The sequence below is a fragment of the Electrona antarctica genome (assembly GCF_951216825.1).
Source record: "Electrona antarctica genome assembly, chromosome: 8".
In the NCBI taxonomy this organism is placed as follows: Eukaryota; Metazoa; Chordata; class Actinopteri; order Myctophiformes; family Myctophidae; genus Electrona; species Electrona antarctica.
Genome location: NC_136789.1, coordinates 21,886,334 through 21,902,863, shown reverse-complemented (window position 1 = coordinate 21,902,863; position 16,530 = coordinate 21,886,334). Strand labels below are relative to the sequence as shown.

General features: G+C 41.9%; 1 protein-coding gene across 1 annotated transcript in view; it reads right to left on the bottom strand.

The window, feature by feature from the left end:
- Window positions 1-3,426: 3,426 nt before the first annotated feature.
- The window catches only part of septin8a (septin 8a), a 40,005-nt gene continuing 26,901 nt past the window's right edge, over window positions 3,427-16,530 (bottom strand). Inside the window, exons 7-10 of the mRNA XM_079507324.1 lie at window positions 9,313-9,481; window positions 8,987-9,119; window positions 7,871-8,040; window positions 3,427-4,923 (exon numbers count right to left, since the gene is read on the bottom strand). Of these exons, the coding sequence (XP_079363450.1) occupies window positions 4,920-4,923; window positions 7,871-8,040; window positions 8,987-9,119; window positions 9,313-9,481 (476 nt within the window). The 3' untranslated portion in view covers window positions 3,427-4,919. The remainder of the gene's footprint in view (window positions 4,924-7,870; window positions 8,041-8,986; window positions 9,120-9,312; window positions 9,482-16,530) is intronic.

Below are 16,530 nucleotides of genomic sequence, written 5' to 3'. Positions count from 1 at the left end.
TGTTCAGAGACTGATTTTCTCTTTCCTCAAAAAAGTTAACTTTATAGGACGTTTAGAATTATGACTGACATTTGAGTAAATCTACCAAGGAGTTAAATGTATTCTTACTATAACTGACACGTTTACAGATGTTTTTAAATATAACCGTCACAGCAGTATATTCTATATAGTTTGTTGAACTTGGTGTACAACATGGCCAATGAGGAAGATGAAAAACTAAACCAGAGGTTTTAAACTGATGGTCCATGGCGGTATTGCATGTGGTCCATCAATGTCGGTTACTGGGAAGTCAAATGTCAAGAATTTCACAAAGGAGTTCGAATTTCAAGCAAAAGTGTACCGGATTGACTGGTTGAGTCACCATTATTAGGAACTGTGCCCATATAATCATGCATTTGCATGCGTCTGCTAGTATGCATGAGTTTAATATGGAAGATTAAGAGAACATAAGGGCAACCATGGTAAAGGAATAGATCAGTCATTTTTGAGCCCCGGACCACTAGCATGTGTCAGTTAAATAATTACTGTTAATTAAGGGCTTGATTTAATTCACCTCAAATTAACAAATTAACTTAAGTCCTTAAACGGACAGTGGTCCCCAGGTTGATTCTTAGTCAGGGTGGTGGTCCCTGGTTCATAATCGGTTGAAAGCCCCTGCACTAAACCATACATATTTACCAATATTGCTGTGGCTCACATTGGAGGTAAAGCTGTTACCTGGGAAGGTTCCCTGATCCCAGCATGTTGAAAGTGTTCTAAAAGGACCCCATTTTCAACCCATCCTCACTAAATGCTCATGATAAAATGGTACCAGGTCAATTTTTGTTCTACTCTGTCTGTGGACAGTTCAGAAACCAGTGACTTCTTGCGTTTTTAAAGTGCCTAGTGATGAACAATGGCTTATGGCTTCCATTATAGCATGCCAACTTTCCAGTAGGCCTAATAGAAAACCTGTAGTTTCTGTGAGTTTGGATTCCCCATCGATGAGGTCACTGGCAGGTGGGTTTCTGAACTGTAGACTCCAGAGAAAGAGTGAGTACAGACATCATGGTACCATATTATGAGCATTAGTGAGGACCAAGGATGAATACTAACACAAACCTTTTGGGAGTAACAGTTGTGGAAACATTAAAAAAATTATTAAATTACACATTTTCATAGTGTAATTAAACTAGAAAGATACAATTCTGGTGGTACAATAGTGTGGTTGCCTCGACCGCCAATATAGGACCCTCCCACTAATTTTGCTAGACAATTACAATGTCTCGTCACCCCTGTGATCATGTGTAAGCAATTCGTTGGGGATTTATCCTCCAAAAAGCTTTTGTTTTGCAACAAACGGTTTAATTTTTCACGTGTGGCGCCCCCCATGGGTGAAAATGGAATTGCTTTTGGCAGTGTAATTAAATAAAGACTTGAACTTTACTCAAATATTAATCATCGCCCAATCCAAATCTTAGTAACTAAAGCTGTTAATTGTAGAAAGCAAAATATTTACCTCTAAAATTACTTTGTGGATTCTGATTAATAAAATACTGGTAAATGGATTATTGTAGTTTAAGCGACCCAGCAGCCCCACCAGCAACATTACAGTGATAAACACAATTTATTACTAATTATAATGCAATAATGATTGCGAGATGGGCCATTCTGCATAAAATTACTACTTTTACATTTGGTATTGTATACGTATTGGGATGACAATACTTTTTCATTTTTTACTCAAGTAAATGTATAGTATTCAAAGCATTTCTACATTCATGTAATGCTACTTTTCCTTAATAGCACTTCTTACACCACTGGGGAGGAACCTCAGTCAGCCTCAGTCACTGGTATGAGAGACAAAGTGCTGACAAGGGCCCTCTAAGATGTTGCCGATTGACAGGTTTTATTCTTGAATAAATACCGGGGATCCAGTGTGAATTCCAGGAGGGAGTTGCATGCTGGCTGGTGTTCATCCATTTGTGTTCACATGCAAGCCAGGGCAACCGTGCAGCTGTCAGGCTATCTTTCTGTTGGTGACGCACGCACGCACGCACGCACACGCACGCACTCTCTCTCTCTCAAGTCTTTCACTCACTTGCACTAACAAGCATGAAGACAAATTATGTGTTTTGCATTTTTATACACAGGCTACACAGTCTTTCCGCCTTTTACAGATACTATAAGCCATGTCTCTCGCATACATTACACACACACTTAAGCTAGTACAAACATACTGTAAAGCAGTGCTCTAACATCCATGCACACACCCCACCTTGGACAAACGGACACAGCAAACCATTTTAACCCCCCCAACACACACACACACACACGGTCAGCAGTCCTGTAGTGAGAGCAATGTGGACATTGTTGATTTTCTGTCGGGATGTTGCACGTCTGTTCATGGACCACTAGACAGGAGGAAATGCTGTACACACACTGTACATCCTACACACAGTCACACAGCTGCTAGTGTGTAGCCGTTAGCGTTACCGTGGCGACAGACAGACAGCTGGCAGCGGTTGGCCCCACAGAACTCTCTGTCACAGCAACAGCAGACAAGCTGCTGCTACCTCGCGCTGGAGTCTGATTTATACCTTACCGTACAACCCGCGTGGTTGGCAGAGAACTGGTATTTTAGGCTGAGACTTATTTTGTTTTTGGAGAGTGACCTGGTCATAGGACAAGTAACCTTTAGCTCAAGTGTCACATGTGTGGAAGAGCACCCCATTCGACCGTTATCATACCATTAAATCGGCGAAATCATCCGTTATCATCACCATCGAATGGGGCCAGTATGGCCATCCTGGCATACTCACTGTTTCAGTATGTCATTATCACCGATTGTGACGGGTGATAATGTCACTGATGTCCTGACGGAGGCGCACCGTGTCTGGTGGCCTTGAGCCACGTGAGGCACCGCCGAGCGAGGTGCTAGCCGAGCGAGTCGCCGTGCCGAGCGTTGCGACGGCCACCAGACCCGACTCAGTGCCGTCCGAGTTACGTCCCGATAGGCAGAGAATAGTATATATTAGTAGCCCCTAGTTTCTATGCGCCGACAAGAGTTGGAGCAGGGGGAGTCCTTCACCAGGCTAGTTCAGGCTGTTCAGCCAAGGGTGAGTATGCCAGTATGGCCATACTGGCCCCATTCGATGGTGATGATAACGGATGATTTAGCCGATTTAATGGTATGATAACGGTCTAATCCGCTGGGAAGAGAATGTGAGTAACCGTGTGAATGTGTGAGCAAGGTATGGGACTGAGTGACTGGGCAAGATATGCAGGTTGTGAATGTGAGGTATGTTTAAGACGTGAGGCCCATTGGACTAAACACTAGGGTCCATGTGGTTATGTGTATGTATACACATATCATCATCTGCCTTCTTCCAAATTTAATTTCATTACAATAAAAATATATATAAAATAAAAGCCGTGGCATAGTGATACAAAGCAAAAGGGTTTTGACATTTATTTCCATTGACAGTAAATACGAGTGTAGGCATTCTAGTCTCTGCATTTCCTGAATGTTATGTGTGCGAGTATGAGAGATAGAGAGTGTGTGTGTGTGTGTGTGTGTGTGTGTGTGTGTGTGTGTGTGTGTGTGTGTGTGTGTGTGTGTGAGTGTGTGAGTGTGTGAGTGTGTGTGAGTGTGTGAGTCCACAACCAGTCGTGAACTCGTCAACTGACATTGCTAATAGACAACATACAGCATCACATGTGCTATTTATACTATCATATTCATAAACTAATACTTTTTCTTGCATATTGGTATTATAACATAAAGCCAGGTAAGCTCTGAAAAATATTCACATACAGGTTTTTCTGGGTTAATACAAAACAGCACCAGAATATTGCATACGTTTATTTTAAGACTTTGGACTAGGTTTTAGCTAGGACCTAGGCTATGTATACGCAGCAAAAACATATATACAGTAAACAGACACTTGAATGGGATGTTATTGCTTGTTTCGTTGCTATCAATGATGCTAGTAACGCTATGTCTGCCTTAGCGTAGGCCCATATTCCATAAAGAACCTGGGTTATGGCTGGTGAGTCCATCTACATAACGTTGTCAAACTAGACGCAAGATACTACTCCGACTCACTGGTTCTCAGTGTTAGGTCCGGGGACCTCCCAGTGGTCCTTGGGAGCATTCCAGGACGGACCCCCAGCTAAATGGAACCAAATGGACCCTTTCGGGCCTGTAACTCCTGAGAGTGTACAAATGGATCTGTTGTACATTTGTACGTTCTCAGTGTTAAATTAACAGCGAGGGTCTTTCAGCGTCAATTAGCCCTTCACTAAATCCCACCCCAAAAAGCGATTGTCCAATGCCAATCCAAATAGTTTAGCAACGGTTGCTATGCAGGTCAAGCTTTCTTCGCTGCTAACGTGCCTATTGGACAAGGATGGGTTGGGGAGGGACTTAGTGAAGGGCTAATTGGGGCAAATCATATCAAATGGGGTTTCTTGGCCAGACACACCAGGACAAAAGTATATAATTAAAACAGTTCAGAGTTTGAAAAAACTGCAGGGAATGCTTGAAGATCAAAGCACGTCCCCAGCTGTGTTCAGCTACAGTACCAAAGTGTTATGAAAGGTTGAACGTCCATGAACTGGTGATGTGAACAAAAAATAACAATATAAAAAAAGTGTCCCAAATCATAAAAAAAAAAAGAGTGATCCTGAATAATATGAGGTGGCCACTGTTGGCTAGTCAGCCACGTTCTCTTACTTTCTCTCTGTCTTTACCCTCTTTTTCCATTCTGTGGCTTCACCGTCATCATCATCATCATCCTCCTCAAGTGTCTTTGGTCCATGTGCACAAGGTCATGAAGGAATGTTAAAAATAAAAAATAAAAAATAAAGAATAAACAAACGTTGATGGAGGACAAATCCATGGTCGTGTTTTCGGGTGGGGTGGGGGGGACCATAAATTAACTGAAAGAGACAAACAATGACAAACAATAACCAAATAATTAGAATGAAAATAATGTGGTGAAATGACTGAATGAATGAAAACGACAAATAATAAATAACAGACAACACACTGACATTTGAGTTCATTTCAAATGAACTTATTATGAAATAATTAATTCGCATTGAATATAGGACAATCTTCTACAATAGCAGCTTGGAAGTTGGAACATAACAGTGTAGTGTCTATGTCTACAATCTTTGGAAAATATATGGAAATGACACTGAGTGGGTCATTAGGAATACACTCAAGCAACAGGGTTGTTGTTGAGTTCTTCTCAAAAGTTAAAATTTAAATAACTATTTAAAAGTTTCTAACTAAAAAGCCTGAGCAAAGCCACAAAATGGATGATCACTTCAATTTACATCCAGCCAGATGCAAATGCACATAGCACCCACAAGGTGGAGCCAGTTAGCCTTAAATCAAGCTTGGGATTTCCAACCTTGATATGAGTGGGAGGGAAGAAGTGAAAGTGACTCTACGGTATGTGTCCTCAGAGTGGACACAAGAACCTGTGTACGAATTGACACTTGATTGCGTGGCCGTTATGTAATAGCTCCATTGACCAAACAAAATTATAATCAGCTTTGTTGGTTTCTTTTTAAAACTTTAAGGCCACAGTATGAACCACATGTTAAGTGTGACTCTAATTCTTAATTACCTGTTCATTTTACTCCCGGATTGTAAAAATGGACGCTTGCCAAAAAAAAGGAAAGGAGTACAAAGAAAGGAAATGTTAAGCTTGGGCAAAGCCTGATTTACACTGTTCAACTGTGTCTCACAGCAAACATTAGCAGATTTAAAGCACACAATGAATCGTGATGTGACACATTGTGAGCATGCAGATCTGCTATTTTCAAAGCAGGACGACTTCAAGTATGATGTATGCCTGATTTATAGTTAGTTGTTTACCAGCGTGTCACACCAGAAATTGTTTCTACAAGCTCACAACACGTCACAGCAAGTATAAATCAGGCTTTAATTAGGAATGAGACAGAGAGGTACCCGTTAACTCCAAACACACACACACACACACACACACACACACACACACACACAGGCCACGCCTACACTAGTACGTTTTCATTTAAAAACTTGTCTTAAACGATCCCCGTCCACACACACACATTTTAGCACCATTTCAGAATAATCTACATCCATACACCTCTGAAAATGCATGTCACATGACCTTTCGCGGTACTTAGTTGCAGTGTATTAAACAAAAAGGCAGGTTTCGCGTACAAATGTATTTACTACTGTCATCTATGTGCATCTTCTGTGAAGCTTCACTAATAGTGTTCAATAAATATAGCATTAAAAAACAAACAAAACAAAAACAACGCAGGTCTAATAACACTAGTTTCCCTGTGGGACAGTGCATCCGAGATCATAAAAACGTTGAATATATTTACACAAAAATATATTCCTAATTATGTGAAAAATATTTGAGAATTGATTTCCTTGGCCTAATGGCATTACACAGTAGCTGGCAGGCAGGCACTGATCGGTTCAGTGGTTTCCTGAGTTAACCGTGGAGACACACAGGCAGACCAGAGGTGACATGCCATTACAAAATGAGACGTTACGTTGAACTTTAAACTCTGTGGATGCTAAATAACTACCACACGACCTGGCTCAGGGTGAGCGGTAAAAGATGGATGGACACTTAGCTATGGAGAAATGGATAGATCAAACGTGTCTGGGGGAAAATTCACTTAGTCAAGGTTGATGTCATTAGTTTCCTACTGGAAAAGGTAGCACATAACAGAGACGTGACGAATCAGGGGAAGACACCTTGTGACTGACACGACCCAATCAGGAAGCAAATGTGGGTGTTTGCATCATCAAGTCTGTGTTTTTACCCGTCTAGACTAAAAAAACAATCTAAGTTTTAAATTACAAGGGTGTCATCAGCGTTTTCAAACGTCTCAGACAAGTTGTGTAGGGATTTTAAAAAAGCCAGGCTGGTGTGGAGGCATAAACGTAGGAAAGATACTAAAGGTTTTAGTGTGGATGTAGCCTAAAGCAGTAACCTGGAAACCTCAACCAACCCAGTGACTTTGCAAAAAGAGAGAACAAACAAAGAGGAGGCATGGAGATGAATGTAAAGAAGACATCAGTGTTATTTGGATGAGTGCAGCACAAAGGCTCAGGGTAGAAACTCATCCTATTCAAATAGAATAGAGCTATTACCATTAGATGAAATTGATTCAATTATTTTAGCATTGTTTTGTTATCTTCCTTTGTGGAAGTGTGTCACTCCATTACCAACACTCCATTACCAACACACTAATTCATGTCTAATTTTCATTCATCTTTAAAGAAAGAAATATGTAGTTCACACCATTATACTGAACAAAGCAGCATATCACCCTGTGAATCAGCATTTGCTGATCATACCTGAAATGAACTGGCAGTTAGAGGACATGCCTTGTGGCTGTATAGCTGATGAACTGTCTTTTATAACAGCCTTTCTGGCAGGTGCCAACCCCAGGCAAAAAGCCAACGTTGAGCCAACGTCACTTTGGAGGGCAATCTTTAAAGCTTTTGTCACCCTTGGCAACGTTCACAAGTTTTAGTAACATTTGTTTAAAACCACCATGCGAAGGGGCTTTTCTAAAAATCGTAGTTGGTTTAGCGCTCGTTAACCTAATTAAGACCTGAGGTCGATTCTACAAATGCCTTCTAAATTAGTAGTTCTCACTCTTTCAAGATTTTTCGAATAGCGTGTCACTTCGTGCCGAGATTTGAGCTCGCACATCTCTGCTTGTACATATCTGCTAGTTTTGAATAGCCAACACAAAGATCTAATGGGTTAGGTCTGGGATGTCTTTTGAAACAACGGTTTCCATCCCTGCTAAGGAGGCAGAGTCAGAAGAACGCAGTGGAAAGACAAGGAGATGTCCTTACTTTTTCTTGTCCTTGTCTTTCTTGAGGGGCTGGGACAGGGACAGGGTCTCGGCGGCCACCTTCCTCCGGTTGAAGGCGTTCATCTCCTCGTCCAGGTCCCGCCTCTTGTCCTCCACCTTCCTCTTCTCCTCCTGGTGCATTCTCTTCAGCTGCTCAAACTTATCGTGCAGCTGAAGGAGCGAGAAAGAAAAGTAGAGACAGAGGAAGAAGACGGAAATGTTGTGGTCAAAAGAACACAGTGGAAATAATCTCTTGAGCATGTGCATTCCTGAACCTTTCCATTCAATTCCCGTATATACAGTATATATATATATCACACCTGTAGAACTGTGTACACGTTTAACAAGCTGATCCGAGTTCAGTGCCAAAACAAACCACCAGAGGAATTCAATTATATATACTGCAGGCAGGCTGTTTAATCAGGCCTCCGAAATGACCCTAGAGACGTTTTGGATCACTGAAACACTTGGGAAATGGTGCAATGTTCATATCATTACCTAGTGTCAAATCAATACCTGTATCCCTCTTATACACTTGACACCTTGCATCCATATTGTAGGGGAATATTCGGCTAACATTTGGCAATCTACATGCAACGCGTAGTGAATTTCTAAATTATAATATAATTTTTGGCAAAGATATTTTGTGTAGTGGGCAAAAGAAAAAGAGACAGAGCCAACGCCGGTCAGGATGGAGGGCTTAACTCTACAGATTAACCAACTTTAAACATTACTGCTTAATGCTTATTCATATAGAAATGTGTCTTTGAGCAGTTTGACAGGCTTTTTTGAGTTAGGACATGAGCTTTTAGATTTGCACAAAACAAGATAGACAAAAGGAACATTTCAGGGTAATTTGTCGATTTGCAAAAGTTTATACTTTTTGAAATAGCTCCATTAGTGTATGTAGACATTTTCTCAGGTTCTTTGAACAAACAATATGACAGGAACTAGCTCTCCCAACTCCAACTCTCCCCAACCATTTATTTTCAAAAGCAAAGTGCAGGTGAAAACCCCCAGTGACCTGCTAGCATAGTGCTCACAAGTAAGTAACATACATTAAGCTACATCACGCAACGCTAAACACTACAACACCCCCCGGGACCCGAACCCTGACCTCTCTCTCTTTCTCTTTGAGCTCTGCTTCCGTCTCTTTCACTTTGTTGACGAACATCTGCCTCATCTGCTCTTCTTTGTGTTGCAGGTCTCCCAGGAACTCCTTCCTCTTGGCTTCGTACGTCTCTTGAAGACTGGTAAGGAAGAGAAATATGGGAACTTTTAGGACACGCACACAATTCATATCTTAACTACATCTAAATACAATCACATATAATTAAATAACTTAGGTATTCTGCTCTGTAACAGTGTTACATTATAAATAAATTGGACTTGACACCATGAAATAGGTTTGCATCTGTTCCACCGAAAACTGCTCCTCCCTACCTGAACGGCTGGCTGTCGGGGTCTGTGTCTTTGAAGCCCATCTCCTCCAATTTACAGCGTCGGTAGAGCTCGTAGTGGCGCGCGTGGGTCTGCTCCCGCAGGTCTTCCATGTTCACCCTGATGAGCATCTCTCTGAGCTTCACGAAGTCACAGTGGCTCTCGTTCTCAACTGCGGGCAAACAACACAGAGTGTGATGAGAGCGTGGCATTAGGTATGCTATGCATTATGGTGTTGCCACCACCATAATCATCAACTGAAATATATCTGTTTGAGGGCGGCTAAGTCACTTTGACTCTCATTCAATATAAAACAATCAACAATCTAAAAGCCTCTAGCAGCAACTAGAAACTGTACTGTTCCAAACCACACAACCAAACCAACTGACATCGCCATCATCCTTAGAGCACCATGATTTAACTAGTGGGGGTGAAAATGGATAACAAAAGTTATAGGTATACTGTATATTCTTCACCAATCTGCTAATACATCATGAGAAATCTTGTTTTCAAAGCTGACATTTTGGCCTGAGGGTGGCGCAACATCATAGGGTCACACAAAATGGTTCATCCACAGCAATCGGAAGTTCTCAGTTAGTTTGATAGCAATTCACCCATTTTATGTATTGTGTGAAGAGTTGTATCTAATGGTGGCATAAAAGGAAAGTCCATGGGATTGCCAATAAATCTTCTGGTGAACATGAAGGTTTACAGGACAATCCTTGGCAATCCAGTCAGTTGATTTTGAAATATGTTGTATGTTTGTAACCAAAGTGTTGGCTGGGGAGACGAACAAACAGACCAACATATCCATCATTAGAGCCCCTAGTAGTGTAGCTAAAATAAATCCTGTACCACTCTATGGAATAGTTGTAGAATGTGGTGAATGAATGAAGATTAATGTTTTGCCGTAAATATGTGTGGTAGTGTGGTATATATCTGTCCAGGGACGAACACATTGAAACTATTGATTCTCTCCCTCAGGGGGTGTAAATGTTATGCTGCCCACCAGGGGGTGTAAATGTTATGCTGCCCACCAGGGGGTGTAAATGTTATGCTGCCCAGCAAAGCAATAAATACATCAAAAAGTGATAATCACACTGAGGAAATGAATCAAAGTGGGTACGTATATTGTGTTAACCCATTTTGACCTGGGAACGATTCAACAAATGCCTTCTAAATCCTGACAGATTTCTGAAAAACCCATGTTTCCATGTCAGTCGTCCTCAAACAGTTTCATGTCAAGGACCCCCAAAACTATATGAAATTGGCCGCATACCCCCATCTGAAAATATGTTGTTCCAGGAACCCCTCAGAAGCAAAGATTTTAGTTAAAAATGTTCGCTCTGAAAGAATATATATTCAAAGACTTGCGCCGCATTTTCACAATTTTTAAAAAATAGCAGACCTACAAGCTCATAGCGCGGCACTCGGTGCCGCGCTATGAGCTTGTAGATCTGCTATTTTTCAATAGCTAAAGTATGACAATGGTTAAAAACCAAAAGGGGTCCCCGCCCAGAATGGGTTAAACAGGAATCCACTTAACGATACTTTATACTACAGCTGGCGCATTGTCACATTTGACATTGATAACACTTCACTTTTGTGCGAGAAAGTATAAACTTAAAAATGAAAATGTAACCGCATCAAGTAGCTCGATCATGCAGGTTCTTTTCCAAGACAATGCATTTGTGGCAGCGGTGGCCGAACGGATTGCGGAGCGGTCTTGATACCGGAAGGTCGCCAGTTCGAATCAGCGGTCCGACACGTTAAAATTACCACCGCTGAAGTGCCCTTGAACAAGGCATTGAACCACTACGATGAAATGTTCTATGAGCAGGGCCTGGTTGGAAACAAGTTCTTGAGCTTAGCCCAGATACCCTGGGTAAATATAGTAATCATTTCATTTCATTTGCTTTGTGAACTCAAGTGTAACCTGTTGAATCCATTCTGTATCTGTACTGTATGTGTTGTGAGGGTAAGGCAGCTCCCACAAAATACTATGAGCTTGCATAGTTTCCATTCATTGGCACAAATACATCTTCCTGCCTGACACGGGGAGGAATGAGGCTCACAGAGAGCTGTACACTGAACAAAGACATGGAATACTGCAGGGCCCAAAAACTGTACAATATAATATGCCACGTGTGTGTGTGTGCATGCGCGCGTGCGTGCGTGCGTGTGTAATATCGCACACTTGCATATGCGTGTGCAACACCTTTTGCATGTGTGTTGAACACCCACATTTTCAAACACTTCATGAATGATATCTTGCAGGGAGGACATACTGAACTTCTGGGAGGCAAAGACTGTGCATGCCTACCTAAAGCCAAGCATTAGTCATTCAAATCCTGTATTGCATGGCAGTCTTAAGGGCTCTCTCAGGATCGATACACAAACCTAGGACATAAAGCATTAATAATTCAAGCCAATGTCTAAATATTGTCGTTTTGCTAACTGCTAACCCAATATATACACTATAGAGTATCTCAGCTATAAACCCCCCCCCTCTCTCTCTCTCCCCCCTCTGTATCTCTCTCTTAGGCTCTGTCAGCTCTCACCCCCCCTCTCTCTCTCTCTCTCTCTGAGCTACGAGCCTCTCTCTCAGCATCTCGCTAATTTTCTCACTTCATCCGCCTTGGTTATCCTCCCTCTCCATTTTTCTTTGAAAGGCAGGAACTCAAATCATATCTCTGAGAGGAATGTGAGGCAACAGCATGTACAAAACACGTCTGTTTTAATTTAACCGCATCCATAACATACAAGCATTTTTTCATGAATTTCTTTTAAAGGCTTAGTTTGTTTACTTTTTATTAGTTAGTTTATTGTAATGGGGTAATTTTATTAGGCTTATGTATGAAATATTGACTAAGTTTAGTTGTAGTTAATGCAGTTTTGTAAACAGAGTTTAAGTTAGTTATATTTTTTTGTAAAGCCACATTTTAGTTTTTATTTCAATTAACTATTTCAATTCTAGTTTGAGTTATTTCGTTTTATTAACTATATTATCCCTGGAACCTTGCAGTGTTGTTCTAGTGTTAAGTTCTAGTGATTCTCACAGTAAAGCCGGTTCCTAAAGAGGGGGTGAGTGACAGGAAGTGTTTCCTGCCTTGCAGAGTGACATCAGAGGGAGAGAATGTACCCTGGGTGTCGATGGTTCCATTCTACTCCTCTGTATAATAGGCTCCACGTTGAACTCTGCTGCGGCCTACCCACTCGTCTTGTCTTTAGACTAGGTAGGGGTTGTTGGTGGTGGTGTATATGATATTGGTCATAACGCTGCCACTGTTTGGTACTTGCTACGGCTGTCTTCACACCATCAGGTGATAAGGAAACCGAGGAGGAGGGTGGTGGGACGATGCTACCAGAATGAGGTTAACAGAGACACCCACAAGCCTCCCCACACACACACACACCACCTCCAGTGACCTGCTGCTTCTTTTCACCCAACAGTAAGGAGCTTCACCATCTTCTCTAATTCCCCTCCACTGCAGAACAGGTACCTCAACCAACCAGTAGGAGCGACAAGTTCATGTATACCTTTTTCGGCACCCGTAATGGATTAAAAGAAGATCTCTCAAAATCCAAATGACTGAAATCAACCGTGGCAACTGAGAACTTGAATCCATGCAATTGTGTTGGTTGGAGCGAGAAGGCCAAGCCGGAGACAAACTGGGTCTCTGCAGTGGTAGGCGAGTGTTTCAGCTATACGTCACCCGGATGCCCCATCTCTAAATCTATTAATAACGTCTCTCTAGAACATACATACTGTGCAATTATTGTCACTGTGCCTGGAGGTCGTGACTGTAAGACATAAACAACAACCCCCGTCATGACCTTCATGGCTCCCAAGAGTCTTAGCTTTTGCTGGCAAATCCCTCATAAAGAGGATATTACTCCCTAGTCTCCCTTAAAAAACATAATCACTCCTTCCCACAATATCCTTATTTTGTTCCCCTCACAAGGCCAATAAAGTTACTACCTGGGCAATTGGAAACTCGTTAGTAGAGCCTAACTTTCAATGTGCCTCAATCCCCTACTACGACACCCATTGATTACACCAGATGTATACTTAGTCGTGCATTGTCTCACACTGAACATACCGTAGGTGATCTACAAGCTGAGAGCGTGGCATGATGTGCATCTTGAAATAAAATGACTAGTTGCTGATTTACTTCAAATATCACTTTTTTTTTTTTTTTTTTTGGATAATCCTCCCTACTATAGAGTGTGCTGACCATATAAGGAGTTCCTCCCTGTCCCCAGTGAGCCCCTGGGGTAAAAAAAACCCTAGTTTCAGTTTTGGTGGCGGGTGGCAAAGTCTTCATCCAATGGATGAGAGGGGCCTTCCTCCAATCATGTGTGGGGGCGGGCATTGGTGCACTTGCTGTTGCACTTCCCCCCACTGTAGAGCGTGTGCATGTGCACATTTTGTTACCGGGGCGGACTGGGTGGTTTTCCAAATCACCCAAATCACTGAATGCTCCTTTAATAACCCAATATAAACAAAACAATTATAATGAAGTGATCTGCAGTCGCACTGGCGGGTGGAGTCGAGGTTAAATAGCTAAGGAACAGAGAGATAGAGGAGATGATCTTGGGCAAAATAATTGGGGTGGAGGTTACGTTGGATGTGCAGAATGCAGGCTGGGGGTGAACCTATACCAGCCATGAACCCACAGCAGGGGAGCAGGGATACATCCTCTCAATCTAAATACCAGCGATAGCAGGGAGCAGGGATACATCCTCTCAATCTAAATACCAGCGATAGCAGGGAGCAGGGATACATCCTCTCAATCTAAATACCAGCGATAGCAGGGAGCAGTGGGGATGAAAGATCACCGACAATGTGGTTTCATTAGAAAGAAGGAACAAGAGGCAATTAGAACGTGATTTAAAGCAAGCCCAACATATACTGACTCATAGCATACAGTACCACACAGTCACTGGGTACAATACAACTAAAACACACTTACAATGCTAAAACAGCATTTGCAAAGTTACAATAATATGTAAACAATATAATAATATGATGTAATATATTACGTTAACACCTGTTTTGGTGTCCCAATTTTGGACTTGTCAATATAGCTGAAAAATGCTATAGCAATTATTTAGCAGATCTACAACCTAACTATAGTAAGCTAACTTGTAGATCTAGAAGTTAAGTTAAGTGTTTAAGTTAGCATGGAAAACGGCAAGGAGTGGGGACGGACTACGGCAGCACAATTAATCAAAAGTAATCAGAAATCTTGTTTCAAAAAAGTATAATGGAGAAACTTGCCATCTGATTAAAACGCCTTACGATATTTGATGAGGTGTTATACCTCATCTCCTCACATACTGTAGGGATATGGAAGAACAATGAGCAATGAGCAACAAAGTCATTAAAGAAAATCACAAAAACATATTTTCCCACCAAACATTATCCATGACTATGATCATGATTACAATGTTAAGCAATAGAGATAGGATCCAACAGGAAGCACGCACATCTCCAGAAATGCTACAGGTGCTGGTCAAAAATATACGTACAATGAAAAGGAAGGGATGTCCGCAGACTGTTTCACTGCTCCCAGGAAAATTATTTATTTATTGAACAACGTTTCAACCCTTGTGGGTCTTCGTCAGGTATTCATACCTGGCGAAGAAGAAAAATAGAATGGCCATTTAGCCATAATTGTGCTAATTTCAACTAAGATCTCACAGGTGGCATGAGGTGAGATAGAAGATCGATGGAAGATCAGATCAAACTAGTGGGTGAGTGAGACAGAGAGAAAAAGACAGACAGACAGACAGACTCACAGCTTACATATTAGGCCAATTTATTGGGTTTGTACAAAGCCAATGTTTAGACAGTGAAGCTACTTTTGTCATGGTGTACCACTGTTATCGAAGTAGCTCTCATAACTTTGTCGCTTTAATCATTACAGCCCATCTGGTCTTGTCTGTACTGCCACCACTGAAGCCTGGTTAAGAGCCAAGGAATGCACAACCACAAGATAGGTAGGTAGGCAAATAGCCTACTATAGAATATAGACAAAAACACATATTTGAAATTTGAATGCAGACATACAAAACGCACAAAAACACAAAGATGCACGCACAGACACACAGAACAGAGTTGTCGCTTGGAGTTGGAAGAGGACAAATAGCAGAGATCTGCTATCTGTCTGGAGTTCAAAGATAACACAGTATGAAGAGGAAATAAAACACTCAGCCTTTCACACACTTCTTTTGTCAGCAGACAGTCGCCCCACTGTCTTCCCCACAGCCATGGAACATTTCCCATGACTCTGCAAGGGTTACCATAATAACCCATCCATACCACATCTGGCATCTACTACAAACTGTTTTCATTAACACAGACGACCCTACTATCAATAGGCCAAGTGTGTGACAAAATGGAGACCCCTCCAGATAAAGTGTCTTCTGTGAGCGGCGGTGTGCCAGAGATGCTATCAGTCCAAAACTATTATGGTCGGCGGCAAAGACTGCTCCCGTGAGTGTGCGAGATAAATGATGATAAACGTTACTTTAAGGAGAATAAATAAAAAAGTCAATAAAAAATGACTGGCAACATAAAGCGTGGTACACAAAACAAAACCACATAAACCATATAAAAGATTCAGCGATGGAAGAACAGAAGAATGGATTTAAGAATAAATACAGCAGTGAGAGAATGAAACATGGGGGGAACTGGGGGACTTCATCTGATCCCACTTCTTATTGCCACCCATGTAGTTTCTGACATATTATGATACAGTACCAATAGCTTGGCTCGGCCGTGAGATCTTTAAGATGCATGAGACCCTGTCAGCCGGGTGACGACCACAGTAAAAAAAATCTAAAAATGTGACCAAAACTGCAGATGGACAAACAGCGCAGAGATGAAGTCGTAGTTGAGGGGCTTTGGAGTCAAACCGGTGCCAGCACAGCTCCGTCTTAATGCTGGACTGGACTGTATATCCATACTGACTGATGAAGTCCAACTGAGTTCATCCCTTCAGAGACCCAGCGGGGTTTATAAATAACCATGGAGTGTCCTCTGAGAGTTGAGGAATGAGTCGGTCAGAGAATAATGGAGAGGAGGAGAAAGGGGAAAGCAGGAGGGAGGGAGAGAGAGAGAGAAGAGAGTGCATGGGGGGGAAGAGGACAAGAGGAAGAAGGGGATGGGTGGGAAAAAGAAAGTGAGAGACGGGAGGGTGGATAGAGAGATAG